General features: G+C 51.0%; 7 protein-coding genes across 7 annotated transcripts; 4 read left to right on the top strand and 3 right to left on the bottom strand.

Annotated features, from left to right (window-relative positions):
* Nucleotides 1–2,493: 2,493 nt before the first annotated feature.
* ALTATR162_LOCUS9509 (uncharacterized protein) lies at nt 2,494–3,693 on the top strand (the record flags this gene model as incomplete). The annotated part of the gene is made up of 3 exons (XM_043317143.1): nt 2,494–2,577; nt 2,635–3,484; nt 3,539–3,693. The coding sequence occupies 3 exons, from the start codon at nt 2,494–2,496 to the stop codon at nt 3,691–3,693; spliced, it is 1,089 nt and encodes a 362-aa protein (XP_043173078.1).
* Nucleotides 3,694–4,162: 469 nt separating this feature from the next.
* Nucleotides 4,163–6,296, top strand: ALTATR162_LOCUS9510 (uncharacterized protein; the record flags this gene model as incomplete). The annotated part of the gene is made up of 2 exons (XM_043317144.1): nt 4,163–5,621; nt 5,671–6,296. The coding sequence occupies 2 exons, from the start codon at nt 4,163–4,165 to the stop codon at nt 6,294–6,296; spliced, it is 2,085 nt and encodes a 694-aa protein (XP_043173079.1).
* Nucleotides 6,297–7,023: 727 nt separating this feature from the next.
* ALTATR162_LOCUS9511 (uncharacterized protein) lies at nt 7,024–7,873 on the top strand (the record flags this gene model as incomplete). The annotated part of the gene is made up of 2 exons (XM_043317145.1): nt 7,024–7,206; nt 7,265–7,873. 2 exons carry the CDS (start codon nt 7,024–7,026, stop codon nt 7,871–7,873), a joined length of 792 nt encoding a protein of 263 aa, XP_043173080.1.
* Nucleotides 7,874–8,480: 607 nt separating this feature from the next.
* Nucleotides 8,481–9,989, bottom strand: ALTATR162_LOCUS9512 (uncharacterized protein; the record flags this gene model as incomplete). Its single annotated transcript, XM_043317146.1, has 3 exons — nt 8,481–9,059; nt 9,120–9,632; nt 9,690–9,989. The coding sequence occupies 3 exons, from the start codon at nt 9,987–9,989 to the stop codon at nt 8,481–8,483; spliced, it is 1,392 nt and encodes a 463-aa protein (XP_043173081.1).
* Nucleotides 9,990–10,780: 791 nt separating this feature from the next.
* ALTATR162_LOCUS9513 (uncharacterized protein) lies at nt 10,781–12,731 on the top strand (the record flags this gene model as incomplete). The annotated part of the gene is made up of 2 exons (XM_043317147.1): nt 10,781–11,447; nt 11,494–12,731. The coding sequence occupies 2 exons, from the start codon at nt 10,781–10,783 to the stop codon at nt 12,729–12,731; spliced, it is 1,905 nt and encodes a 634-aa protein (XP_043173082.1).
* Nucleotides 12,732–21,674: 8,943 nt separating this feature from the next.
* On the bottom strand, nt 21,675–23,662 carry ALTATR162_LOCUS9514 (uncharacterized protein; the record flags this gene model as incomplete). The annotated part of the gene is made up of 4 exons (XM_043317148.1): nt 21,675–21,787; nt 21,843–21,959; nt 22,011–22,127; nt 22,501–23,662. 4 exons carry the CDS (start codon nt 23,660–23,662, stop codon nt 21,675–21,677), a joined length of 1,509 nt encoding a protein of 502 aa, XP_043173083.1.
* A 761-nt stretch (nt 23,663–24,423) lies between these two features.
* On the bottom strand, nt 24,424–25,527 carry ALTATR162_LOCUS9515 (uncharacterized protein; the record flags this gene model as incomplete). The annotated part of the gene is made up of 3 exons (XM_043317149.1): nt 24,424–24,615; nt 24,668–25,239; nt 25,293–25,527. The coding sequence occupies 3 exons, from the start codon at nt 25,525–25,527 to the stop codon at nt 24,424–24,426; spliced, it is 999 nt and encodes a 332-aa protein (XP_043173084.1).
* Between the last annotated feature and the right edge of the window lie 914 nt (nt 25,528–26,441).

Below are 26,441 nucleotides of genomic sequence, written 5' to 3' on the forward strand. Positions count from 1 at the left end.
AGGCGCAGTTGTTGTGGCTTGGTACACAAGGCGTGGCGCCTTAGGCAACCATATCCCTGCCAGATAAGACACAGCCTGGGTTCCTTCTCGGTTGTGCCTGGCGTGGTTGCAGTGTTTTCCTAATGCCTAGTCGAGTTATCGGTGAAGAATGGTGTTGTGATTCAAGCACATCTGCCAACTCACCGAGATGCCATAGCATACCATGAAGATATGCGCAATGTTCGACTTTATAAGCGCATCAATGTGGAACAATGCAAAAGCTTGTACAGTGTGATTCGAAAGTACCTATAGCTTCATCTGCTTATCGCAGCCTCGTCCTCTCGCGAACTTTCCACTTCCCACAAAAACAAATGCGGGTTCTCTCCAGGATCCCTCTACGACCGATATCTGTCGATTGCTTCCTGAGTGCCGTTTATTCCATACCAAACTCCGCATTGACTTCTATCAGTCCATGATTCGATTGCTTCCAGCAAGTCGAGCTCGTTCTCCAGGCTACATCTCCACAGATCGCTGACCTGGACCATGTATTTCATATCCAGAATTTTCAGCTTAGGCAATGACGCAAGCGGACTGAAGAAATCTTGATATTTGCAGTTGCGACGAAAGTGCTCATTATCGGTCAGACCAAAACCGCTGTGATAAACTGCTCTGTGGACGATAGTGACGTGTCTGATGCTGCTCAAACGCGGTGGTGGGATTGATCAAGTGAATACGAGGAACCTTCTGTAGCATGCAAAGCTAAGGTCGTTTCCCGAGTAAAGCAATTTGACAGCTTCGCGGTAGCTAATCACAAGGTAAGACCATGTACAGATCAGTCGATGAACATGTGCTCACAGCTTTCGGCATGTGCGCAAAATGTCTGTGGAGTGGCCAAGACAGGATCCGGCTCTGAACATATCGCTCTCGTCATGATACTCTACTAGACGAACATGCATCTCTTCCTAGGCGCAAAGCACCAACCCGTAAATTACCTGTCTCAACTCTGGCGGCAATTTCCCAAAGAAACTACTTTGGCTCTGCTGCAAAGTTTCTCTCGTTTTCCAAATAAACTCTTTGATTTGTCTTCCATCCATGGACACGCTTCGATTCCTGCTCTTCAAGCCTCACTCTCGGCGCGCCTGCTTCACTTCACTCATAACGAGGAAGCGGTCGATCTGTTTCATTGTACGCAAGTCTCCGGTACGTTTGTTCGAACCAGCTATGTGGGAAGTCAAGTAGCAGTACCCAAAAAATTGGCAGGTTAGACACTTGATCCATCGTCGAAGGTTGGGATTGTCATTCCAGGTGTAGAGAACCGATTCTCGAATACGGGCGAATGATTGCATCTCCAATCACAGAGATGTCTATGTCGATGGTGACCGAAAGTGGCGTTTACCAAGGATTGGGGCGGGGTGTCTTGGAATGACACAGTATCTGCTGATGGTGGGAGATCGACAGGGATGAGCTTTAGGTGGCTGTGTAAGCCCCGCCATAGGCAGCAACTTCGCGACGCCTTGAGGCGTTCTCCGGAGAAACTCACCTCTTTGCTTGTTTCTGCCCTATATGCTCATTTCAGACACTACAATTTGTGTTGTTAGCGTAATACATAATATACACCGCATTCTTCCAGGCTGTGGGTTGGGGACTATAGATAGCCGTGAAGAAAATGAGCCTCTGTACAAACCCATCGCCCTGTCCTACTTGGTGAACGTCAACTAGAGTCTACAATGAAAACGCATCCACATCATGGTTACAGAAAATGACAGCAGGCTCCAAATACTGTGGCGTTCTCTACGCTGCTAACATGTGAGACCAATCTTCAAGCATCAACTGTTGTCGCCATTCGAAAGAGATGCACACTGCAAAAAGGTGGGTAGTGATCTGAATTACAACGGGCACGTTGGGTAGCTTGGAGGATAAATGTTCTTGCAAAAGGAAGAAAGCGCAACGGCCAAGTCGGAGGAAGGAACGCAGAGCCCAGCATCCGGGTTGCCCAAACTAGCAACCCACAATTTCCCCGCCCCCGCAAACCTAGCCTCGCACCAAGTCCACTGCCAACTCCACCGAACCCAATGCTATGGAGCCACTGGAAAGCCGGACATGCGGGAATCACGGACGTATCTCCTACTATCGTAACATCCTAGCCCCGCATCCGACAATCCAAGCGGACGCGACCCTCCTGTGCGAGCCGCTACGCCACATGACGCTTGCGTATCTAGACTTGGCCATCCGTCCAGAACTGAGATATCGTACACATGTAGCGCGGCGCGGTTGTAACTGTGGGTACCTTTGAATCACATGTACATTACCCTTGGAGGCTGTGCGCAAGGCTTCCGACAAGCGGAACCGGCACCGAGGTCGCTCCGCATTTTAGAGTTGAAAGGTGGAGGTCAGGGTCATGTCTGCTATTGAAAGCGCTTTTGTAAATACGGTCGTTGCTCGCGAGAAGTACGACTCCGCTGAGTTATGGGCCAACCGAATTGGGGGGACACAGATAGGGCTTCTACAATCACCATGCGCGCAGCACGATACTACGGGAAAGAGGATATCCGGATTGAGGATGTGGATGAGCAGAAGTGTGGTGCGGGACAAGTCAGGGTATGTTGTTGTTTGATTCTCCAGAGGTGGCTCTGCACGATAGCTGATGATGAGTAGATCGCCCCGGCCTTCGTAGGTATCTGTGGTACTGATCTTCATGAATACCTCGGCGGACCCAATTTCGCACCGACGACTCCGCATCCGTGTACGAACGAAACGATTCCCATTACCCTAGGGCATGAGTTCTCGGGAACTGTCACCGAAGTGGGTTCAGACAACTCAAGCTTTACTGTGGGTCAGAATGTCGTTGTTCAGCCGACGATATATTGCGGCACCTGCGAAGCATGCAAAGCTGGTTCCGAGAACGTTTGCGACAATGGTGGCTTTATCGGGCTGTCGGGAGGAGGTGGCGGTTTGAGCGACTCCGTCGTTGTGCCTGAAGGTGCGGTGTTGAATCTGCCCAACAACGTACCACTTGATGTCGGTGCGTTGGTAGAGCCTCTAGCTGTGGGATGGCACGCCATTTCTGCCGCACCATTGACACCAGAGTCGGTTGTCATGGTCCTAGGTGGTGGACCGATCGGGCTCGCCATTGTACAATGTCTGGTCGCACTGGGCACGAAGAAGATCATCGTGAGCGAGGTGTCCGGCGCACGGCAGCGCTTTGCAAGAGAGTTTGGCGCCCATCATGTCCTTTGCCCCAAGACGTACGATGTTGTCAAGATGAGCAAAGCGCTCAGCGGCAGGGATGGACCGGATGTGGTATTTGACTGCGCTGGCGTACCAGCAAGTCTCACAACAGCTTGTACTGCGGTAAGGGCTCGAGGTACCGTCGTCAATGTCGCAATTTGGGAGAAGGAGGTTCCATTCAACCCCAACATGCTTGTGTTCCGGGAGGCGCAGTACACAGCCGTCTTGGGCTATCAAAGAAAGGACCTTGAGGCGGTCATCGAACACCTAGCTGCTGGTAAGTTGTGCTACGAGCGAAAGCTATTTGGTCCATTTGCTGATATGATTTTAGGCACGTTGAAGCCTATGAAGATGATTACTAGCAAGATCAGTCTAGAGGATTTGGTGGAGGGCGGGATCAAAGCGTTGATCAACGACAAGGAGAACCATGTCAAGATCTTGGTGGAAGTTGGAGGGATGAGTCGAGTAGATTCTGCTATACACTAATGTGGATGTCATTGTATAGACGGGAGAACTTCTCTCATGCCATAAACCTGTATGTGACCTGATAAATATGTGGTGTTTTGGAGGCGGTGACCGTCTCGGCACGCACATCTGAGTGGCGCGCTCCACCTGCAGGCGGGCAGCTTCCAGGGTCCAAGCATGCCGTCACTTCCGCAAAACTTATCCACGTCTCTGGGCAACACCAGACATGCCACTACGTACTATCGTGACTTTGATCGAGAAATTGATACTTCTCATCGCATGACGTACATGTTTTGATCACCATACTAATGATAATGACCTCGCTAACCCTTGGCTCAACGGCTCGCTGCCAAGCGTCGTATACGGTACGGTGCGGCTGATGTCCATCTATCGTAGCCAGCCCTACGCGCTCCATCGGGATGTCCCTTGATCTGCAGGAGACACTCTCTGTCTACGCCCCAGATCTCACCGATTTCCTGTTGTAGACATCATGTCGCAGTACAACTCGATGCCTTCGCCAGGGCCCTATGTCCCTCCAACCCATGGTGCTCCAGGACAGCAAGGCCTCCAGCAACCCGCCAGCTACCAGCCCAATAGCACGAGCTATGGAGCACAACATCAATCTCAGAAGGGAGGTGGCACATTCGGTCAGATGATGAATCAGCGGCTTGAGCAGGCGGTGACGACAGGAAAGCCAATGTTGAACAAGCTGGGCAAGACTATAAGCTCAAAGCTAGGGAACAAGCCTGCAGCAGGCCCACCCCAGCATCTTCAGAGCTATCAGAGCTATCAAAGTCACCACGGACAGCAGAATCAAACCCAGTCGTACCAGCAACCTCAGGGTCAAGCTTTCAGTCCTCAATCGCAACCGCCGCAGTGGGGACAACCGCAACATCAACCCCCACCTCAAGCGCCGAATGTCTACCCTTCTGCGCAGCAGTCTCCGTACCAGCAATCCAACTACCCTACACCCGCTCCAGGCCACTCGGGGCAAAACAACTATTTTCCGCAGCAGACGAACCAAGCGCCCAGTCCCCAACCCCATGCGCCACAATCCCCGCTCACTGCGAACGGGCATACTTCGTGGCAATACGGTCAAAACGGAGGGACAACGGAGCAGACGCAGGTACAGGGATGTGTTGGGCAGGGACATGTCTCGCCAGGACAGCCTCAGGCGCCTGGCCTGCCACAGGTACAAGGACAAAGCCAATATGCTGGACAGCAGATGGGTGTGGTTGGAGGCTCGTATACACCACCTCCTCATACTTCGAACATATCTCCAGAGATACCCGCTCAGCCTGCGAAGCCACAATGGGAACAGTCAGGTACTGGACAGCTGCCTCTAGGTGGTAATGGTCCGCAGCCTCCAGGTGGTAATGGACAGCAGCAATCCCAGCATTGGAACATGACACCTCCGGCTGGCTCACACAGCCAAGGACAATTACAGACGCTACGCCACTCTGTCAGTCCTCCACCAGCACAGCAGATGTATGGACCACCTCAAGTACTATCAGATAAACCCGTACATACAAGTCAGCCGCCAACCCCCGCGTCGCAGCATTCGGCGCCCTGCTCTGCGCCAACTGAATTCATTGCAGAGCTCCCTGGTGATCTAGGACAACTGAGTCTTGTAGAATCGAAACCCCAGGATGCCGAGCCCTCTGTTTCTGGTTCGCAATATCAGGCCTTCCACCCTTCGCTGTCGCAGACTGGATCACCGTCTCCTGGTTTTACTATACCTCGTCGATCTCTTAGTGCCAGCACAGTTCCACTCGCTGATCCATGGAGGTTTGCAGATCCGGCAACGGAAGTTCCAACACGCGAGTTCTATATTCTGGCTGACTTGCTTTTCGATGCTTTGGATCGGAAGTTTGAGCCTAGAAACACGGGCCTCTTGGAAGCACCAAAGATCATCGGGAGCTGGGTAAAATTGACAGACGACGCGTGTCGTGAGTGTTTGACATGCCGCAGCATGATGCAGAACTAATGTGAAGCCAGGTCTTTTTTCATACAGATCCTATAGCGCGTTTGCAAAGTTGTGGAGTCTCGAAGGAATTCCACACATGATGGTGCCCTGCCAACGCAATCTGTTACCAAACTGGAACTTCAACCAACACTCGCACGCGCAAGACGTAAAAGTAATCCTGAACGTACCAACGCCAATGACCACTTACGCGACGTACATGCCGGCTCTGAACCGGGCAGGATGGTACAAGTTCTTCTTTCTAGAGATGATGCATGCACCAGAGGATATCGGCGATTTGTTAACAGCATTATGCGCAGACACGTACAAGCCGGGGGTGCTGAACCACCCCGATCTTGACAAGCGGGACAAAACAGATGTCCCTGCACTGAGAGCTAGAGCCGCGGAGGTACAGACATATGCGATCGGGCGTGTTTGTGAGGAGACCAAGATTGCGATGGTGGTCGACCCCGATGTTCCTCTGGCGCACACACACCCCGCTGCACCCACGTCGGGATCTGCCCAAACGTCATCAGAAGACATGGCCGTGAGAATGCACAGGATCCAGGCAGAGCGACAGACGAATGACATGGCCGCTTGGACAATGCTGGGTTTGCAGCCGAGAGGCTATCCGGGAGGAGGTTATGGTAGTCTGGTGTAGAGTGGACAATGGATAATTCCCAATGCGACAGCTGTCTTGCCGCTATCTGTAACAGCTACACCTTCCATGGTGCGACGGAATTGAATGCCGGTTTGGTTGTTTGCCCAGATCTTGACCTTGCCGTGCCCAGATCGCTTGCAGCTTAGTGGCCAGCGTTTGACAGACGCAAGTTCCAACATCGTCGGCGGGTTCCTGCACTGGTGCCGACGACGGAATGGATGGCGCTGTCGGCGCTGTTGTGCGCAAGACAACAATCTCCTCTGTACACGCTTGGTGTAGTGAAAAGTACCTCGTATTCTTCCCCAGGAGTTCCAGCAGCGTCATCCCTATCGCATGCATGTTTCATCTCGGCAAAGATATTATGATCTCAACGATAAACATGCAATCTACGCAGGGACCCTAACAGCCTGTCCGCGCGTTGGGCCTTTCCCGATGCAGCTGCCGATCTGCAGGTACAGCTTGCTTTTGCGTCTTCGGCCTTGCTTTGTGAGGAAGCCGCGCGACGACTGCACCAACAAATAATTCAAGGCTGGGGCTCGCGTCCAACCTCTTATCTTCTACTCTCCCATCACCGCTTTTCGTCTTGTATTCTTCACGACTTACGAGCATTTCCCATTGAACACTACAGTCCATTGGTACTATCGCGCCATCACGAGTAATTACGATACGACGTACCGCCTCATACTTGTGGGTCTTATACGTTGTCAGGGATCCTTGGACCTTCACGATGCGCACTTCAACCATCTTCGCTCCTCTTTTCTTCGCGGCCACCACCCTCGCCCAGGCTGTCGAGGAGGGCATCGCTCCCGACGCTCCTGCCCCTGAGGGCTGCCAGACCACTGTCGACACGCCCTTCCGGATTGGCACGCTCGAGAACCCTACCCTGAGGAGGCGCGAGACGGCGCAAGAGGTACGTCAATCCCCCTCTCACCCTTCAATGCACAGCATGCTAATGTAAACTATTTCAGGCATCAGATGGCGACCTCCTCTGCACTCTCGAAGACGGTATCCTGCACGACCAATACGGCCGCACAGGCTCCATCGTAGCGAACCAACAATTCCAGTTCGACGGCCCACCCCAAGCCGGCGCAATCTACACAGGCGGCTTCTCAGTCTGCGGTAACGACTCGCTCGCCATCGGAGGCAGCACACGCTGGTGGCGCTGCATGAGCGGTGCTTTCGGCAACCTGTACGACCAGTGGATCGGCGACCAATGCCACGAGATCCGTATCCAGGCCATCTACGACGAATCCGCCTCGGCGAGCAGTAGTCGCAGCAGCAGCGAGGCAGCGAGCAGCACCACTTCGAGTGCCTTGTCGGGATCTACTAGCATCATCTCTGCCAGCGAGACGAGTGGTTTGACCAGCGAGAGCAGGAGTATGACTGGCTCTGGCTTCTCTTCTGCTACACCTTTCTCCAACAGCGCGACTGCTACTGGTTCTCAGGGTGCTGACGCGACTGCTACTGGTGGTGCGGCTGCTCCCCCCGCTGACGGTGCCGCTGCCTCGCTCTCCGTGGCTCCTTTCGCCATGTTCGGCGCGTCAATGGTGTTCCTCGGCGCTGCTTTGATCCTCTAAGCATGGCATTGCTACTTTCCAAGTTTGTCGTTTTTCGCCCGTCGCATCCTGGGCATGGCATTGCATTGTTTGTCCTACTCGTTCAAATTGCATTAGCGAGCATGATACCATGGCGCACAACATAGGCGCTTGCAGAGGCAAAGCTGTCTAGCTTGCAAGCGCTATGATTTGATGGCAGCATTTGGCGCATTTGGATTTACGGTTTTGACGCAGAGCATGGTGTTTCTAGATACACAGATTACGCATTCGGTACACTGAGCTTAGATTAAAATCCAGGCCTTAATGATAATAACTTTACAACCTTTGGTTGTCTTGGAACACGAGATTCTTGCAATGACGTGATGCTTGTTCCTCTGCTTGCAAGTACCTGTATAATCAATCCTGCCGTGATTACCGGCTCGTATCTGCCGCCCATGTGCGTGGAGTCGCTACTGCCTGCCAAGTGCTTGAACCAGTGGAGAGAAAGTATAGATGTCATTAAAGATATATACCCATCAAGTTGCCAGCAGCGAAGAATAAAGATCAAGAGAATATATCAAGAGAATACATCAAGAGAATATATTAAGAGAATATATCAAGAAAACGCAGCCCGCCTGCAGACCAACCTTCAAAAATCACTTCCCAACTCATCAAACCCATCCTCCGGCACAGCCATGGCCTCACAACTCCCTTCCAGCAGCGCCCTAACCTTCTCCATCACATCTCTTTGCTGCTTCCACCTCGCAACCTGACACTCAATCTTCTGTCTTAATTCATCAGACCAGGCAACAGGATTCCTAGGCACCCTTTTCGCATTGTTTATCATAGATGGAAGTAAGATGGTTGTTTGGAACCCAGGCATGGACATGTATGATTTGAACTCGGTGTATGTGTCGTCGAGAGATTGGACGGAGGCTTCCAGAGTCAGGTAGGTGGTATGTAGGGTGTGTAGGTAGGTGAGTTGGGAGGCGGTTAGGGAGGCGGTGCGGCGGAGGAGGAGGAGTTGTCTCGTGGCGTCGTGCTCCGTATTTGATAGTGGAGAGGTGTGTCGGTCAGCTGGCGTGCCAAATAAAGGGCGGAGGGGGCGGAGAGCCCAGCGGATGGCGTTGTCATCTTTTGAGGTGGTAAGTGAGTTGATGAGGCGCGTGCGGCGGGTGGAGCGGAGACAATCTTCGAGGTGGGAGAATGTGAAGGTGGCGTCGCGTTTCTTTGGAGAAGATTGTTAGTGGGTTGTGTATGCAAGTGGTTGAGGAAGGGGAAGACGGACTTCTTCTAGCAGCAACCTTAGTGCTCGTTCTGTCTTGAGAAAGCGGATGAGCATGTCTTGCCATGCTACTCGTATAAGACCAGTGTGCAGGTTTATGTCGAGGTCGAAATGCAAGCGGTCTTTCACGCAAGGAAAATCCAAATCCAGAACTGCGTGGTCCAACCTGATGCACCACCGCAATTGTCCGAACCTTTCTTCGCGTCGCAGTTCAAGTAGATCCAACACGCTGAACCATTGTGAATCAGCGGCGTTGATAGCATGTCCACCCCTTGCTTCCGCGCCGCTTATCTGTCTGAACGCGCGATACCATTCATCCTTGATTTTGAACACAGCATGCGTCCCACTCCAAACCGGCCTCTTCCCTCTCTCTTCGTCCTCTCCCCCCATCTTCCCACCCTCCTCGATCCTCACATATTCCGCCTCAAGCAAGTGCACAGCTTCATACTCCTCCTCTTCCAAGTCCTGCATGACACTCTCATGTCTAGCCCCCATATACCCCACCAACTCCGTTCGCTGTAGATAGTGATACAGAACCCGCCCATCAATCGCATCGCGAAACCCGCGACAGACTAACCGCCAATCGAGCACATGATCCACGGGCACGTGTTCGAGGATTTGCAGCAGTAGTTCAGCGGGGAGGTGCGCTAGCGTTGCATCAGAAGATGATGGGGGGGCTTGGCTCGAATCGATGGAGGAGATGAGCGCCGCGACATCGTCCTGCGTAAAGCCGAGCTTGATGTGGCGGGAGAGGTAGGAGGGTAAGGGCTTGTCATTGTCGTTACTGCAGCTGGGAGGTGGGCTGCTAGGTGTGGAGGGTGTGTAGGCGAGGTTGACAACGGGCGCGCTAATGCACCCAGGTGACTGCGACATCGACTTGGGTGGAGATGCGGGGATGGGGGTGGTTAGGGGATGGTGTGCGTTTTAGTGTCGGCTATATGCGCGCACGTGGTTTGTGTGACACCGTTACAACATGTTTGGTACAACATGGAATTAGACGACGGGAGTTGAATTTTGGGAGTTTATGATTGTTGGTGGGATCCGTCTCAAGCGATGCAGCGGAGCCGCTCTACGTCCTCACGATAGCTGAATACAGATATCTGCGGGCTCGACATTCCACCGCATCCGATCGAAAGCGCAAGTACGGCCCGCGTCGAGTTGATCGAGAAAAGACACTCCGTGTCAAAGGAATGGCACCATTAAAGAAAACCTATGTCCAAAGCTTAGTGGAGTTTCTAAGCTTTCAAACGCGGGGAAACTCATCATGAACTCGTCCCCACACACCCCGACACTCCGCGACATCCTAACCCACCCAGGGACGCGCGCCATAACTGAAGAGGCCCGCGTATGCTCGGCAACTCGAAAAATGCCTGAAGATCCCCAGAGTGGAGAGAGTGGGCCAGATCTTAGCTATTGCTGGTTTAGCTCCACCAGTTTGCCCCAAGTGGGGTACATATCCATGCTAGTCCTCGACGAATAGCCTACAGTATTCTACGGATATGAACAGGCTCTCAACTTCCTACGCAGGTTCCAATCGCATGAGGAGAATGTTGTCCCGTCTGCGTAGCAGTACATCTCACCATGGTTTCCACTCAATGCAAAGCTCGCTCAGCGCCTTTACATCGTCATCCTCATACCGACCACATCCTTGATACAATCTCAACATGGCTCCAGCAGTCCGTCGACCTGTCCGCGTTGGCGGTGCATCGGGCGGCTTCTCAGACCGCGTCCGAGCAATTTCATCTCTAGCAAAGGATGATGTCGATGTCATAGTAGGAGACTGGCTCTCCGAGATGACAATGACCATGCACGGCACCGGGAAGCTCAGGAATAAAGAGCAGATGCTTCAAGCGCGTTCCTTTGAGGAGAAGCTCAACTACGCCATGTTTGCCGAAAACTTCATGGATTGCTTCACTCCCGCGATCAAGGACATAGCTACCCGTGGCATCAAAGTATGCGTTAATGCTGGCGCATCAGATACGGAGCTGCTGGCACAACTTGTGGATAAGACCTGCAAGGAAGCTGGGTACCCGTTGAACGTTGCTTGGATCGAAGGCGATGACGTTACGGGCACCGTCAAGAGCATGTTGGACAAAGGCGAGGGATTCAAGAGCTTAATGCACAACAAGTCAGTGGCTGAATGGGGACTGGAGCCTGTTTGCGCTCAGTGTTACCTTGGTGGCTTGGGGATTGCGAGAGCACTGACTGAGGGTGCCGACATTGTCATCGCTGGTCGTGTCTCAGATGCTTCACCTATTATTGGCGCTGCCGCATGGTGGCATGAGTGGACAAGTGACCAATTCAACGAGTTGGCTGGCTCTCTAGTAATTGGTAAGCCCTCCGTTTCTGTCCGCATACATCTTACTAAGAGTTTCAGGTCATCTCCTCGAGTGCGCCGCGTATGTATCCGGAGGCTACTGCTCAGACTTTCGTAGTCTCCTAGCTCAGGGTAAACACATCAACATGGGCTTCCCCATTTGCGCTATCGACAACAAAGGTGAAGGTATAATGTATAAAGAGAAAAACACCGGCGGCTGTATGACTGTCAGCTCGGTCACATCTCAGCTTCTGTATGAGATCCAAGGCCCATTATACTACAACTGCGACGTCACCGCAGACTTGACAGACATCAAGATCGAACAGGTTGGTGAAGACCAAGTCAAAGTCTCTGGCGTCAAAGGCCTCCCACCACCCCCAACAACGAAAGTTGGCATTACAGGGTTCGCCGGCTGGCAAGCAGAATACCACATCTACCTCGTGGGTCTGCACATTGAAGAGAAGTGCCAATGGATTGAAGAGCAAATCCGCTACGAACTCGGTCCCGAGCTCATCAAAAAGTTTGACGTCCTCAAATTCATGCAGAACGGATCCTCGGTCATCGATTGTCGCAACCAAGACGTCGCAACCGTCGACTTCCGCGTCTTCGCCCAATCCAGGGATAGAGAGCTACTCAACATGCGTAACCCCAAAGGTTTCTTCCGCATTTCCATGGTAAACTTTCTCATGTCTTGTCCCGGTGCCTCACTAGGCAACGACGTCCGCCAAGCAGAAGGGAAACCATACTACGAGTACCATCCCTCGCTGCTTCCCCAATCCGCTGTAAAACAACGCGTACATTGTATTTGGGACGGTGAAACATCATATGGCTTTGAAGACGGCAAGAAAATAATCGACATGCCCCTCGCCCCTTCGTTCCGCGAATATCCCCGCCAACAACCCTCCTACGAAACCACTTCTCCTATTCCCCTCGCCCACTTCGGTCCCACGGTTCGCCTTCCCCTCGGTTCCATAGTGCTTGGTCGCTCTGGCGATAAGTGCTCAGATGCCAATGTAGGTTTCTTCGTGCGCCATGCTGATGAATGGGAGTGGTTACGCAGTTTCCTTACTATCGATAAAGTGAAGGAGTTGCTGGGGACGGAAGAGTATAAAGGGAAGCCCATTGATCGGTTCGAGATGAAGAATGTTAGGGCGGTGCACTTTTTGTTACATGATCATTTGGATCGGGGCTATGATGCCTGTAGTACTTATGATACACTGGGCAAGAATGTCTGTGAGTATATGAGGGCGAGGAGTGTAGACTTACCAGTAAGGTTTGTGGAAAGGGGGGTTTTGTAGATGGCTGAGTCCAAGGAATGCGGTATGTTTTGGAAATGGTGCGTTCTTTGTGATGGTCCCGTCATCCGTATGTCAAACATATTGACTGTATGACATGAAGCTGAGAACCATGGTGCTTGGCACTAACAATACGCTTTGGCCGCAGTAAATTATTGACATCTCCAACCATGTCTTGCCATGGCCTCGGCTTCGGTATTTTTGAGTTGTCAATATCGTACTGGAACCTCGTTGTCAGCATGAAGAAGCTGCTCTTCGTTTCGAGATGTGCAAGACATGGTACGAAGAGATTCTCACATAGTTTTAGATTCTCACGGTTGTACACCAAATCAACGAGGTGGTAATAATACTTCCGTAGGGTTGCATTGCAAGATCAGACTCGACCAGGACTCATACTTCTGTCTTCTCGCATACCTTCAAGAGGGTGAATTTAGTTGCAGTATCTTCCTCAGCTGGAAACTGCTTCCATAGACCATTGCGAGCAGACATGTCAACAATCCGTTCAGTCAGTTTGCAACCCTTGGCTTGAATTGAACTGCAAGAAGCAGGCCGAAAAATCTTGACAAACTGATTGAATTGTCTTCTAGCAAGGCTCGAACTGAACTGATTAGGTAACTTATTCAAACTGATTACTTTTTTACATACAAATCAGGCTTCGCTATCGTGCCAATCCCCCAAGTTATACATGCCATCAATTGCCTCGTCGCTAAGTAGAGACTCTGCAGTCTCTCCTTTAACACCAAAGCCAGCCCGCAACCAAGCGCGTACTGACTGTATTGCTACCAGCAATTGTGATAAGATCTTCCTCCTTTTTGGCCGCAAAAGATCGCCAAGCTCACTAAACATACGCTCACAGTCACAGCTAGAGGCGGGTATAGAGAGGACGTCGAGCGCGAGGCGCGTAAGGTTAGGGTAGTCGCGGCGGCGTGAGAGCTAATAAGTGATTGGATTGTCGACAGAGGGGACCCAGGGCTCAAGTTTCCAGCGCGTGTACTCATCTAAATCGTTGGAAACTCTAACGCCTTGATGAGGCTCCATCATAAACGCGATAGCGTCGTTAAGGTCGTTGTTTACACGCGCCTGAGGTGCTGCTGGCGCTGGCGGCGGCGCTAGGTTGTCCTTGTACGTGCCCCAAAGCGTCTGGAACGCCGACTGCGCTGCTGCCAACCACTCTGGTTTATCCCTCCACGCGTTGTCGCAGTAGTGTTTGTACGCTGGATAGAGAGAGGTAGCAGCATAGTAGGCGGGGGAGTCATCAAGCTTAATGTAGTACTCGTTCGCCTTCGCCCAAGCAGCGCGGAGGTTGATGGCAATGTGGTCCTCTGGCGCGCCAGGTTCGTCGTAATTGACGCCGCTGTAGGACTCTACGCGCTCCTCATAGCTATATAAGATGGTCTCAAAGACAGGGATCACCTCAGCAAGTGAGCCAAATCGCTTGTAGGTACCGCGACCTTCAAGGCGCTTTGTTGCCAACTTCAGCGGTCGTAGCATCGCGAGATACTCGTTAACAGTCTGCTAATTAGCCGCAGTAAGACCACCTAAGCGCATCCAACGCTGCGCGTCAGGCTCTTTGTTGCCGCTCGCAGCGGCGTAGGCGTCCGCGTTGGCGGTGTTGGTAACATAGAGTTAACAGTAAGCGTTAACTGCAGACTGCAGCGTAACTGCGCGCTCAAAGCAGCTAAAGTATGAGTTCCAGCGCGTAACAACAGGCTTAACGACCTCAAGAATCTTGCGATCTTTAGCGGACAAGTCAGCGTTTGCGCGGTGTTGAAAATTAATAAAAAGCTCATGCTGCTGTGGTGTTTTGATGTAGTTGATAACGTTAAGCAGCACGCCGAGGGGACCATCTTTACGCCACTCTCTTATAAACCTCACCTCGTCGCTAAGCTCCTCAGGCGCATTGTCATACGCCTGCTGATTGTTACCCCAAAGGAGCGTCTGCCTAATAAGGTTGAGTGTATGGGGACCGCAGCGGAGGCGGCGGTGGACTGGCAAGAAGTTGTAAATCTCTGCAACCACAGCAATAGCGGTGTCGTTGTTAGCCGCGTTGTCAAGTACAAAGTAACCTAACTTAGCGCTATCAACACCAAACTGCCGCAACGTTTAGTTAACAACCTCAGCTATCCTTACGCCTGTATAGGCACCTGTAAGCTGAGGAAGCGCAATAGGCAGATCTGTAAGCTCGCCTAATGAGCTCACAAAGTGCGCAACAACGCCTAAGAAGCCTCGCTTGCCTCCTTGCATTGTCCACCCGTCAAAGCTTATGTGTATCTTACTTAGCGCGTTAGACAGCTCAACAGCAACACGGGGTTGCAGGTAGTTGTAGAGACGCATAACGTACCTCGAGACACTGTTGTGGCTTGTCTATAGCGCAGTTACTGCCTCTAGGTTGGCTGCCTCCAACATAGCTCGAAACTCTGGGCGCTCAAACTCAGATAGTGAGTAGTTGCCTTCGACAAGCCAAGTGACTGCCTTAAAGCGAAACAGCTGTACGTCAAAGCCAGTGAGGGCGTTGTGTACATCCTGAGGCACCTTGCCGCCTGCCTTGTAGTATGAGCGTAGGGTGTACTTGCTGCTAGAGCCGCAGGTTTTTCAGGGTTGTAGATCTGGTGGGTGGTGTTAAGGTGACGCGCTGCCGTCGACGGCGAGGTAGTAGTGTCGTAGATGCCGCTGCAGGCTTTGTAATACCGAAGATGGCAGATTTTGCACACAAAATAGACCTTGCTGCTGAGCTGAGGGGCAGTAGAGTTGATGCGATAACCGTAGGCATAGATCCAGCTTTTCTTATGCTTCTGCGGCACAAGCGGTGCCCTGTAACCAGGCAGCCTTAGCCAGATGATATCATCGAAGTTGTCAGCAAATCGCGTGTTAAATCCTGCCGCCAGCGCCTACCCTACTGTGCTGTTGTCATTAGCTGAAGCAACTGTAGGAGCGCGCGAGGCGGCGGTAGGTGCAACAATAGCCTCCTCTAGCTGCGATTCACGCAGCTCAAGCTCGAACGCGTCATCCTTAGATAGCGGTTGACTCCCTTGCTGGCTAGCAGCAAGCAGCGCGCGTGGGGAGGACAGACGCGTTAGCGCAGGCGTTGATAATGCAGGTAGTGTTTAACGCGCTGGCGTTGTTGGTGCAGCTACCCGCGCGCGCTTTGTTGGACGAATTTCTGGCGTTGCAAAGTCCAGCTGGGCTTGCCTGACCTTTTCAGTAAGTTTAGTCGTACGCTTAGGGTGCGTTATGGCGGCGTTAGGGGACAAATAGAGGGAAAATTATGGGTTGCTCGTATCTACAGACGCGCTTACTACGGTAGTCAGCGTTCCTACCAAAAGACGCTTACAAATTAGGTAACGTGCCCACCGCTGAATGGCGCACACCACTGAAATGGCGCACTGTGCCAAGACCACACCACTTTCTACCATCTCCACAATGCCACAACAACCTAATCTTGAATCACGTCCCTGGACAGATAGAATTATCCTTGCTATCCAGGCTATGAGATCCGACGCGTCATTAAGCCTGCGACGTGCTGCTGCTGTGTACAACGTGCCTGAAACCACCCTTCGAAGGCAACGCGCCAAACCAGCTTCTGATCACAATACTCACCACAATGCATCAAAGCTGCAGAGGTATGAAGAGGAGGCGATTATACAGTCTATCAGGAAGCTTGACGCGCGAGGATTTGCCCCTACGCTCAGCTACGTACGAGAGATGGCCAATTAACTACTAGCTGTACGTGGTGGTGGCCAGGTTGGAGAAAACTGGGCCTACAGGCTTGTACGCCGGAGACCTGAGATCAAATCTCAGGTGACAAGACAGCGGGATCACCAGAGAGTCCTGTGCAGCAACCCAGCTATTATTAGGCCCTAGTTTAATCTTGTACGCAATGTTAAGGCTAAGTATGGGATCTTGGACGAAGACGTCTATAATTTTGATGAGACTGGCTTCTAGATGGGCATCGGAGGATCTGTCAAAGTAGTAACAGCCTCTGAGAGACGCCTTAAGCCACTTAGAGTTTAACCTGGCGATCGTGAGTGGGTAACGTTGATCGCTGGCATCAACGCGATGGGGTGGTCAATTCTACCATTCCTTATCCTCAAAGCAAAGCACCACGACTAGGCCTAGTATCACAACAACCTAAAAGATTGGAGGATAGGTGTTAGTAACAACAGTTAGACAACGAACGAGCTTGGTCTAGCCTAGTTACAGCACTTTATCCAGCATACAGAAGCTCGAACAGTGGGTAGTCACCGCCTGCTTATCCTTAATGGCCACGAGAGCCACAAGTCACTCGCTTTCTAGGATCTGTGTGAGCAAAGCAATATTATCACTCTCTGCATGCCTCCACACTCATCGCACATCCTACAGCCACTTGATGTGGGTTGTTTTGCCCCGCTGAAGCAGGCGTACAAGAAGGAACTTAGGGGCTTGGCAGACAGCTACATCCACCACATCGACAAGAAAGCCTTCCTGGCTGCCTTCAAGCCAATATTTAACAAGGCGTTCTCAAAGAACAATATCTTATCAAGCTTTCGAGCAACTGGCTTAGTCCCACATAACCCAGATGTGGTGTTATCTAGGCTTGAAGTACAGCCTCGTACGCCAACACCACCTGCACCAGGGCCTACCCCTTGGCAACCTAAAACACCAAGCAACGCCTGGGAGATAGAGGCTCAAACGACGCTGATTGTCAAGAGGATAACAGACTACAAGGAATCATCACCTAATTCTATTATTGAGATGGTGCTGCAGGTCAAAAAGGGATCAACTTTGAAGGTGCACTCACACACGTTGCTTGAGGCTAGAATAGCCAACCTTAAGGAGGCAAACCAGGCAGCATCTGAACGTAAAAAGCGCAAGAAAAAGCGAATCTAGAAGGGAGGGACCCTATCGCAGGCAGAGGCAGAGGATATAGTTGAGCAAAGGGATGTTGAGATCCAGTTAGAGGTGGAGAGGCGTCAGGAGAGGGTGCGCGCAGGTGGTAGTGCAGGAGGTATCCGACGCTGCAAGAACTGCGGCGAGGCAGGACATAACAAGCGCACATGCAAGAAAGATGCAGTAGAAGTAGAGGATTAATTCTAGCTATTGTACGCCTTTATTGCATGTTGTGGTGGAGTGTTATTAATGTGCAAAGGTAGTTTTATGTAGAGGTGCGCCATTTTAGTGGTGTGCGCCATTCAGCGGTGGGCACGTTATTACAACACGAAAAGTTTTTAGCTTTAGAAGATTCTTAAGCAAATGTTAAGCCCTATTAGGCACCCTAAAATTCAATACAATTAGGCCTTTCAGGCCGTTCAATCAGGCCTTCACCTTCGGCTTGAACGGCCTGCAAAATTTAGGAGGTCTGGCTTGAATTGAACGGACTGATCACGTGTCAGGCCGAACAATCCGTTAACGGGAAACTGACGGATTGTTGACATGTCTGATTGCGAGTCGTCTTTTGAGAAGGTGGGAAGAGCACGACAGACATTGGCTGTGTATCTACCGATTTTGGGCAATTCGAAGAATGGATGAGAGAGACAAAGACGGAGACGGAAGAACTTTCTGGGAGGAGGAATCTATACAAGCATCAGCGCCTCAAGCTCTTGGATGTATTTTGTGGCTGCGATCTCACAACCATGTAAGATTCAGCACTCACATCTGGAAGCAAAAACCTCAATCAGACCCTATAGTCAACCTGCGGTGCCGGCATGTCAAGACAGGTTTCGTGATTCAAAAACACAGAAGAAGAGGCACCAGCATAGGTCTTACCCGGTGTTTTTTTTTCTTTTTTTCCCCACTTAGTATAAGCGCTATGTAAAGAAACAACTTTAACGTGGTGAAGAAGTTATATACCTGCGCAGCCCACTCTTGCATCGACGATCATGAATTTTGGACGCTCTCACATCACAGTGATTGAGGCTTGTATTCTGAAGCGGAAGGCAGGAAGTGCTCTTGCAGGGTATTCTAGACATCTTGAATGGCGGTGTACGCAGCCTCGGCAACGCGAAAGCATCTCGTAGCACCTCATTTTCCAACTTTAGAAAGGATGCCGATGAGCGGCGGCCATCCCACAAACCATTTCCGTTTTTAAAGTTTCAATAGGAATTAAGGGATGGTGATGAAAACAAGGGAGAAGTGGAGGAGCTTTATATACACTCAGAAAGAGCTGCAGTGGGTATGTGTTATGCTGGTTGGAGGCTAGATAGTATGTTGAAGCTGCCGCGCGCCGCGCCTTCTCATCCTTTGGCAAAGACATGCCGCTTAGTACATAACCCCAGAAAAGGGTAGAGAGTTCTGTGGTAGGAACGCTTAGGCTAGAGTATGGGCATAGCGACTCTCATATAGTTTCGTCGGCGCCAAGTGTCGATATTTCTGAAGTTCAATGTGCCAGGATCCCATGGCTTGTCACTATTTAGCTTGTAGAAGATTGAGCCTGGTCATTATGAACCATAACGCGTCGGTTTCAATACAGTATGTGGTAGCTTGTGCAGAGGAGGTGTGTAGAACGGGTGCGCGGGAAGAGTAAATACTATACCGGGCGCGACTACGCCCGTTCAGTCCGATTAGAATTTCTGGCTACATATTTGAACTCTTCCATGCAATGTAGATCATATTTTTGGCGAATTTTGAAGTAGTAGGAGACACGGATCAGCGGTGACGGTGACATGACGTGCAAATGATGCAAGCGACAAACGTGCATTGGCCTGCAACACCAACAACAGACTTGATGATGCGATCGCACCACTAGATACTGACAGAACAAAGTGATAGAGAGTTAAACAGAGCTCTAGAATTTGCCTAACAGCCAAGGAAATAAGTGCTAGGTCATAGGCCACAACATCCAAAGCCAAGTCATGAGAATGAATATTCTCACCCATACCGTATCCACCAACACTAGCCGCTCGCTTCCGGCTTCAGTCTACTGCCCGCTTCTCTTGGCAGTGGACTCCACGCATTCTTTCTTTTGACTCGCATTCGACCTGTGATTGGCGCCCGGTCTCAATCTCCGTGGTGTAGTTTTACCGACACCACGCATCACGATCGCCGACTACCGCTTTAGATACAATCACTTTTTCGACCATTGATTGGAGCGGTACTCTTCTCCGGCCAATATTAGGTTAGCAAGAAGATCATTATTGGAAAAAGGGAGAAGAGACGGAGGTAAGATGTGCTGTATGGGGTAGGTGTTGAAAATAGTAGAATGAATCGGTGATCAGGCCCGAGTATGGGTTTCTACTTTCGGTAGGAGGAGACAAGAGGTGTAGAATGTAGTAGGATTCGGTGGTTGCTCCATCCTATGGGATTTGAACAAGCCGATGGGCGGTGTGGTCGATGTTACGGTTACCTCAACGGTCAAGCGACCGCCAGGGACATGTACCTTGGCCTGATGAGTTTTGAACGGGCCGTGAGCTACCGGATCTACAGGGGTAACGTAGGCCTGTTGATTGGAAAAGAAAAAAAGTTCATGGCATTCTGAAGGAGAGTTTTTGGATAATTGAGAGCGGTGATTCGAGACACAGAAGAGCTACCGCGCCAGACGGTGTTCTCATGCTGCGTCAGTTCAGCGCCCATGAGTATGACCTCGTCGATTTCCTGTCTCTCCGTCGCCATGATCAGATTGGAGATTATATTAGAAGAGATGAGAAGGTAAGAATAGTGAAAGCAGCCCTAGAGGAAGAGAAGCACAGAGTTCGTACCTACGACAACAGCAATATTCTTTTGTAAGATGACATGCGAGACTGGCAGCTCTCGAAACCACACATGCGAAAACAGGATGCACGTTTCAATACTTCAGAAGAAGATCAAGGGACTAGAACTGGACATGTAATGTGAATGATGGGTGTTTTGGAAACAAGCGCTGGGCCGCATCCCCACACACCATGGCCTCATCAATGATAACTTTCATTCAGGAACAATCTCCATCACGATTCTAAGATTATTTTCGAGTATAGGCGGCTGAGAAAAACATGACGATTATCTCCCGGGCTTCTCTGTTAGGATTTGAGGATTTGAGGATAGTAAGGAACAGATCTTGTCCTCGATTTTAGAAAGCACGACTGTATTTTGAGATGCGGCGATCCGACTTCTTGGCTCGATCAAAAACGATTTATACTGGTCAACCCTATCGCGACTCACATTCCAGGTGTAAGAGGCTGAAGCCTTGGTTAGTAGTACTTGGCCTGTGGCCTTCGTTATAGCTGGTTGGGATAGGCTGCAACCCTCGGAGCGTTGTCGGGGCTTCATCGGCGCTCCACGGACCCTTAGAAGTTTCTCGAACCTAGCACTACGTGATACATAGACTCAGCGCAAGCGTAGTGTAGCTTCTCTATCGAATTCATTACTGTTATACCTTGCACTTATGGTCAACCCATCGCACCCTTACACCAGGTATATAATAAGCTTGTTGACCGAGGCTTCCGATATATGGTGCAGCGACCTTCGACGAGCGAACCATGGCATGGTTGGTGTCCCTTTTCCAACCTTAAGCAGGGACTTGAAGACATGAGTACCATGTGAAGGACTTTGAAGGCACCACGGGAAAGAGGAATTCATGTGTGCAGTAAAATCTCTTTTGACACTTGCGAGCGGTTGAAAACTCTTTGCAGAAGCGACATGTGCTCAATCTCGCAAATATTTTGCAGGTTGTCAGAAGACCAAACTCATGGAGGGATGATGGCGGTGATTCCGATGCCGGGCGCGAGGATTGTGCTGCAAACAAACATAGTATGATCGTGTTTGAGATTTTCGACAAGACCCACTACACGTCATAGACTTGAAGAAATCGAGTTTTAGAAAAGACTGAGAGAACTTCCCCAATACGTTTGGGGTGATGTTCTTGGGACAAGAAATGGAAAGATATGGGAAACAATATGGTAGATGTGTAAAGTGGTATTTAGACTCGCTAATCTCGACAACTTCTAAGCAGTCTAGCTCCGTGGCTGGAGTTTGCGCAGTTCATGGCCATGACATTCATCAAAGCTTCGCGATAGCACTCGTGCTCGCCATCGGTTCTTTCTCGATCAAACAGCCCGCAAAGAACGTCGCGATACCGTCAAAGTCGTCCAATGTCGACACTTTCGATACATCTACATCAAGTTAGCGTCTTCGTCTTCTGCACATCATCAAGTCATGGTTGCTCACATTGGTCTGGTCTCACGACCACGACCGCGCCTACGTCCGGGTTGACACCGTAGTTCTTATAAGCGTGTCCATGACCGGAGTTATAATGCTCGTCGTCAACGTATGTTTTGTGGAGATCTGGCAACATCGTCAACGCCACAGTGGCTGATAATCAGAGAATATACATACCCCGTATACCCCACTTCCCACTCTTCGGCCAAAAGTAATCGGGTATGCGATCCTGCTCGGTTTGCAGGAATTTGCTACTCAGCACTAGGACGGGTTCGATAACGCTGTCGATATGTTCTGACACAGGTGTATATCGGCGGGCGGTTGATTCGAGGGATTTTGCCAACGTTGCAAGGTTAGTATATAGAAACTCTATTGAAGATGGGTGGGCATACCTTATCCAACCGCTTCTGATGCGACGTCTGATTAACATCTCCAGCAAATACCACGACGCGCCACCTGCTATCACTCTGGAGTACACTCTGCAACTGCACAGCCTTGCAGTCGCAGAACCGTATCACCTGAGCACTCGGAAAGCGCATCCCCACTGTGACTGCTGTTGCCAGACTCTCATCACTCTTCGTCACACTGGTAGCCATAGAGTCTTCGTACCTCGCTGTGAAGCCTGCCATATACCGTCCACTCTTCGTGAAGTAGTCCGCAAACTCACCCTCATACTGCTCTTTCCTGCTAAACATCTTTGCTAACTCTTTGTCGAAGGCGATGAGGTCGGCTGCGGTTTTACTGCGCTCGGAGACGTATGTTGACAGTAGGGAAGGAGGTGAGAGGCCCGATAACACGGATCCTAGCTTCCAGCCAATGTTGTATCCGTCTTGAAGCGACACATTCATCCCCTGGCCAGCTTTAGGTGAGTGCGTATGGCACGCATCGCCAGTCAGGAAGACGCGGTCATGAGCATGGAAAGCTGAGGCGAGGCGTTGGCCGATGCTGTACGCACTCCACCAGAACACGTCTGCAAAGTCCATTGTATACGGCGCAAAGATTCTCCGAGCCTGATCTTGCAAGTCGACCAATTTCACTTCTTTGGGATGCACACCAGCAGGTAGCTGAATGTAGAATCTGACTAGTTGGCCACCTTCGCGCGGGATAATCAGTAGGTTACCAGCTGCGCTATGTATGGTACATTTGCGTCTGATGTCGGGAAAGGACGTGAGCGGATAGATATCCATCACGCCCCATACGGTATCAGAAGTGTCGCCCAGCATTTGGATGTCGAGAGCTTTCCGGATAGTCGAATGCGCACCGTCGCAGCCCAGGACATACTTTGCCTCCCAGACTTCCTCTTTTCCATCTTTTTCTGCAGTCACTTTGACACAATGCGCATTTGGATCATTCTTTCTGCTCTGGTCGATGTCCACACTCTTGACCGCCCATCCGTACTCGATGCCGTTGCTCGTGCCCTCTTTCCACTTCCCCTTCTCTTTCAGCACTCTCTCCATCTTCCCCAGCATCAGCCCGTTCATGCGCGCCTGGTTCAAGATGACATGCGGTAAGTGACTTAAGCCTCTCTCCGTATCAATCGATCTACTCTTCCTCTTGATGCCGCCTTGCGCGTTTCCGCCGCCATCTTCATCGACGCCCCAAAAACACACTTCTAGGATGTGATATGCTTCTCGTAACAGCTCTTCTGACAAACCAAACGATTCGTAAATCTCTACTGTCCGAACTTGTACGCCGTCAGCTTGGCCGATCTCCAGTGGTCCGGAGCGCCTCTCTAAGATAGTAAACGGTATATTGTAAATTGCGAGCCAAGTTGCTGCAAAGATACCCGCAGAGCCGGAACCGGCAATGAGAACGTCTGTTTTTGGCATCGCGCCGAAATGCAATTGCGAATCGGTAGGCTTTGGTGACGTGAAATTATGACCTGTAAACGATGTAGCTAGATGACAAGTAATTATATGTACAAGATAGACGGCTCACGGTTGTGGCGGGTCTTATTCCGCAGGAACGGAAAACTACATTGCATGAAAAACACTCACCGAAGGTTATATCTGTGCCGAACAAGAGCTCCGAAGGTGCATCGGGTATGATGCGGGGATGCACATCGACCCACCCACTAGCGTATAATCATACACAGCGAATCCCGGGAAGGAGCCGGAGTAGGGTTTTCCCAAGAATCACGAGAGACCAAAACAACAAACCTATCTCCCAGTGATGCGGGGAAAATATCTGGAGCAATGATCTTGGCTTCATTTGTCAGGTATGGGAATCATTCCGCTGCTGCACTTTGCGCGCAATGTCAAGGAAGCGTCGGCTTGGACAATACAAAGCACGAAGAAATGACCTCGGTCGAGTCAAAGAGTTGGTATTATTATATACTTTGTAAGCGCTAAAGATGGTCATAATCACGTCTGCATAAGGCGGCAAGAGAGCACATTACCCAGTGCTTTCGCAACCCTCAGGGTCTCCCAATGTAGTCCAGAAAGGTACCATGTACAATACGTGGGCTAGCAACAACACTGAAACATTTTGCCGAAGCTGATGTACGCCGTAAACTCCCCCAATGCGTAAAAAGGTATGTGCAAAACATATATCGTCGAAGGTAAAACAAATGCGAGAGGTAGTCGTGAGCTTAGTGGCCGACGGCAGAGTAGTGCGAGTTGCGCGGGTGGTATGGTTGCTGATATAGCGATGGCTCGTACTCAGATTGCTGGTACATGGTGCCACGCTTGTCCTCCTCGGGGAAGGGCTCCTTGACCTCCCAGTTGTGTTGCTTGACGCCGACGGAGAACTCGAGATCTTCGCGAGTAATGGAATCCCAGTACTAGATATTTGTTAGCATTGTTCAAAAGAAGATGTAACGGTGGTTGGCATACCTTGTAGACCATCATGACTGCGAGCAGATTGCAAATGGTTGCGAAGAAAAGACCATCGATGTAGTGCTGCACTTGGTCGCAGATGGTGTCGCTGAAGACGTAGAGAATGACCTGGCCGATGACAAAGAAGAAGATGCCAAATGAGATATCACCGAGTGGCCAACGGTCTTCTAGCGTTCCTACGACGAGGATGATTTGGCTAACTGTGTAGATGAAGAGGCAGATTGCGTTGACGATGTACGTGACGACGAAGATACCGATGGGGTTTCCAGGGCTCAGTCCAGCCCAGCCCTTGAAGGTTAGGAGGTTCACAGCACCGCCAACAATGAACATGACGAGAGTGGAGAGACGCAGAAGCCATATGGACAAGGTAGTGCCGTCTTCGTAGAGTTGAAAGCCGACAAAGCCGTTGATCAGCAAACAGGTGCATAGCGCGGACACAAGACCGTTCTGGACAGCGGCGAAGTACGGATATGCGGCGGAACCTGGGGCAGCGACACCGGCATCGAGGACGAGCGATATGATGGTCAGGAGCAGGTAGATGTAGAAGAAGGAGGTGATTTCCTTTCGGCCTGCAATGCGTTAGTGCAAGCTCGCGGGTACAGACAAGAATGCGCCCGCTTACCAACAGCTGTGAACTTTGAGCGCACATGGATGATCATAACGACTGTCATTACCATGGCCAAGATGTGCATGAAGTCGTTCGCCGCCTCGAAGATGAGGGTATTCGCAATTTCAATCGTCCGCGCATAGCACTCTGTCTGGATGCCCACGCCATTGTTGATATCCTGGTGACCCACAAGAGCGCATAGTGGTATCGGTGCCTTTTCGCAAATCGTCTGGAAGTCGCCGAAGCCCATGGTTACTGTCTATGGAACGTGCGGTGTCGCTCGGGTTGCGGCGGGTTCGGCGCAGTCTACGGCGATGGTGTGGTGTCGACGACGGCAAGTGAGTGAGGTTTGGTGGTGTGGGAAGGTGCAGACGGCTAGCGAGTGAGTGTCTGCAAGGTAAACAGTAACGAGAGAAGGTGCGGTGGGGTGCGACGAGGGTCAGGGATACTATGGGGGGCGGTTGTCAGGAGTGAATGCGCACTGTTGACAGTTCCCGAGCCGCACTAGTCCCACCCTGCAGGTCGTATGCGCTTCGAGACTAGCGCCATGCTATTTCCGTCTTCAAAGCTTTTCGTTTCCGCCCGGGCAACACCAGCGAATACGAGTCGTGATGCCTTGCTCCCGCCACGGTGAGTCCAGAGTCACCATGGTCTTCTTTTGTGACGGTAAATTTTCCGACAAGACTTCGCCATATCCTCCGCCTGCCTGGACCATGGTCCACTGTGGAGTTTGTTGAACCCAATGCTTTTGCAATCGCAATTCTCGGTGAAGAGCATGGACACGTATCAACACGTCCGTAAGGTGCACTTGAAGCTAGACAACTACATATATTACTTTGTGCACGCTCCAGGGTGGTTTTTCTCGATTGTAGCCTGTATGGCTACGCATCAGCACTGTCCTAGAGCGATGCAACCAGCACTTCTCCAGCATCTCTCTCCATCTTCGTTGATCTCAACAACACCTTGCAAAATATCAGCACAGAAACCCTCTATGAACCGCTCGGCGTATACAATGAGACATGAACTGAGTGGCCAAGCCTGCGAACATGTCTGATCGATCCACGGTTCTTGTGGAAGGCGGTATCGCCCAACCGCAGGTAAGGGTAGTCCAGGGTCTACGACCGCCTATGGTTCTGGAGTGAAGTCAAGAAACGATGCGGCATA

Source organism: Alternaria atra (genome assembly GCF_907166805.1).
Source record: "Alternaria atra isolate CS162 genome assembly, contig: 30, whole genome shotgun sequence".
Classification (NCBI taxonomy): domain Eukaryota; kingdom Fungi; phylum Ascomycota; class Dothideomycetes; order Pleosporales; family Pleosporaceae; genus Alternaria; species Alternaria atra.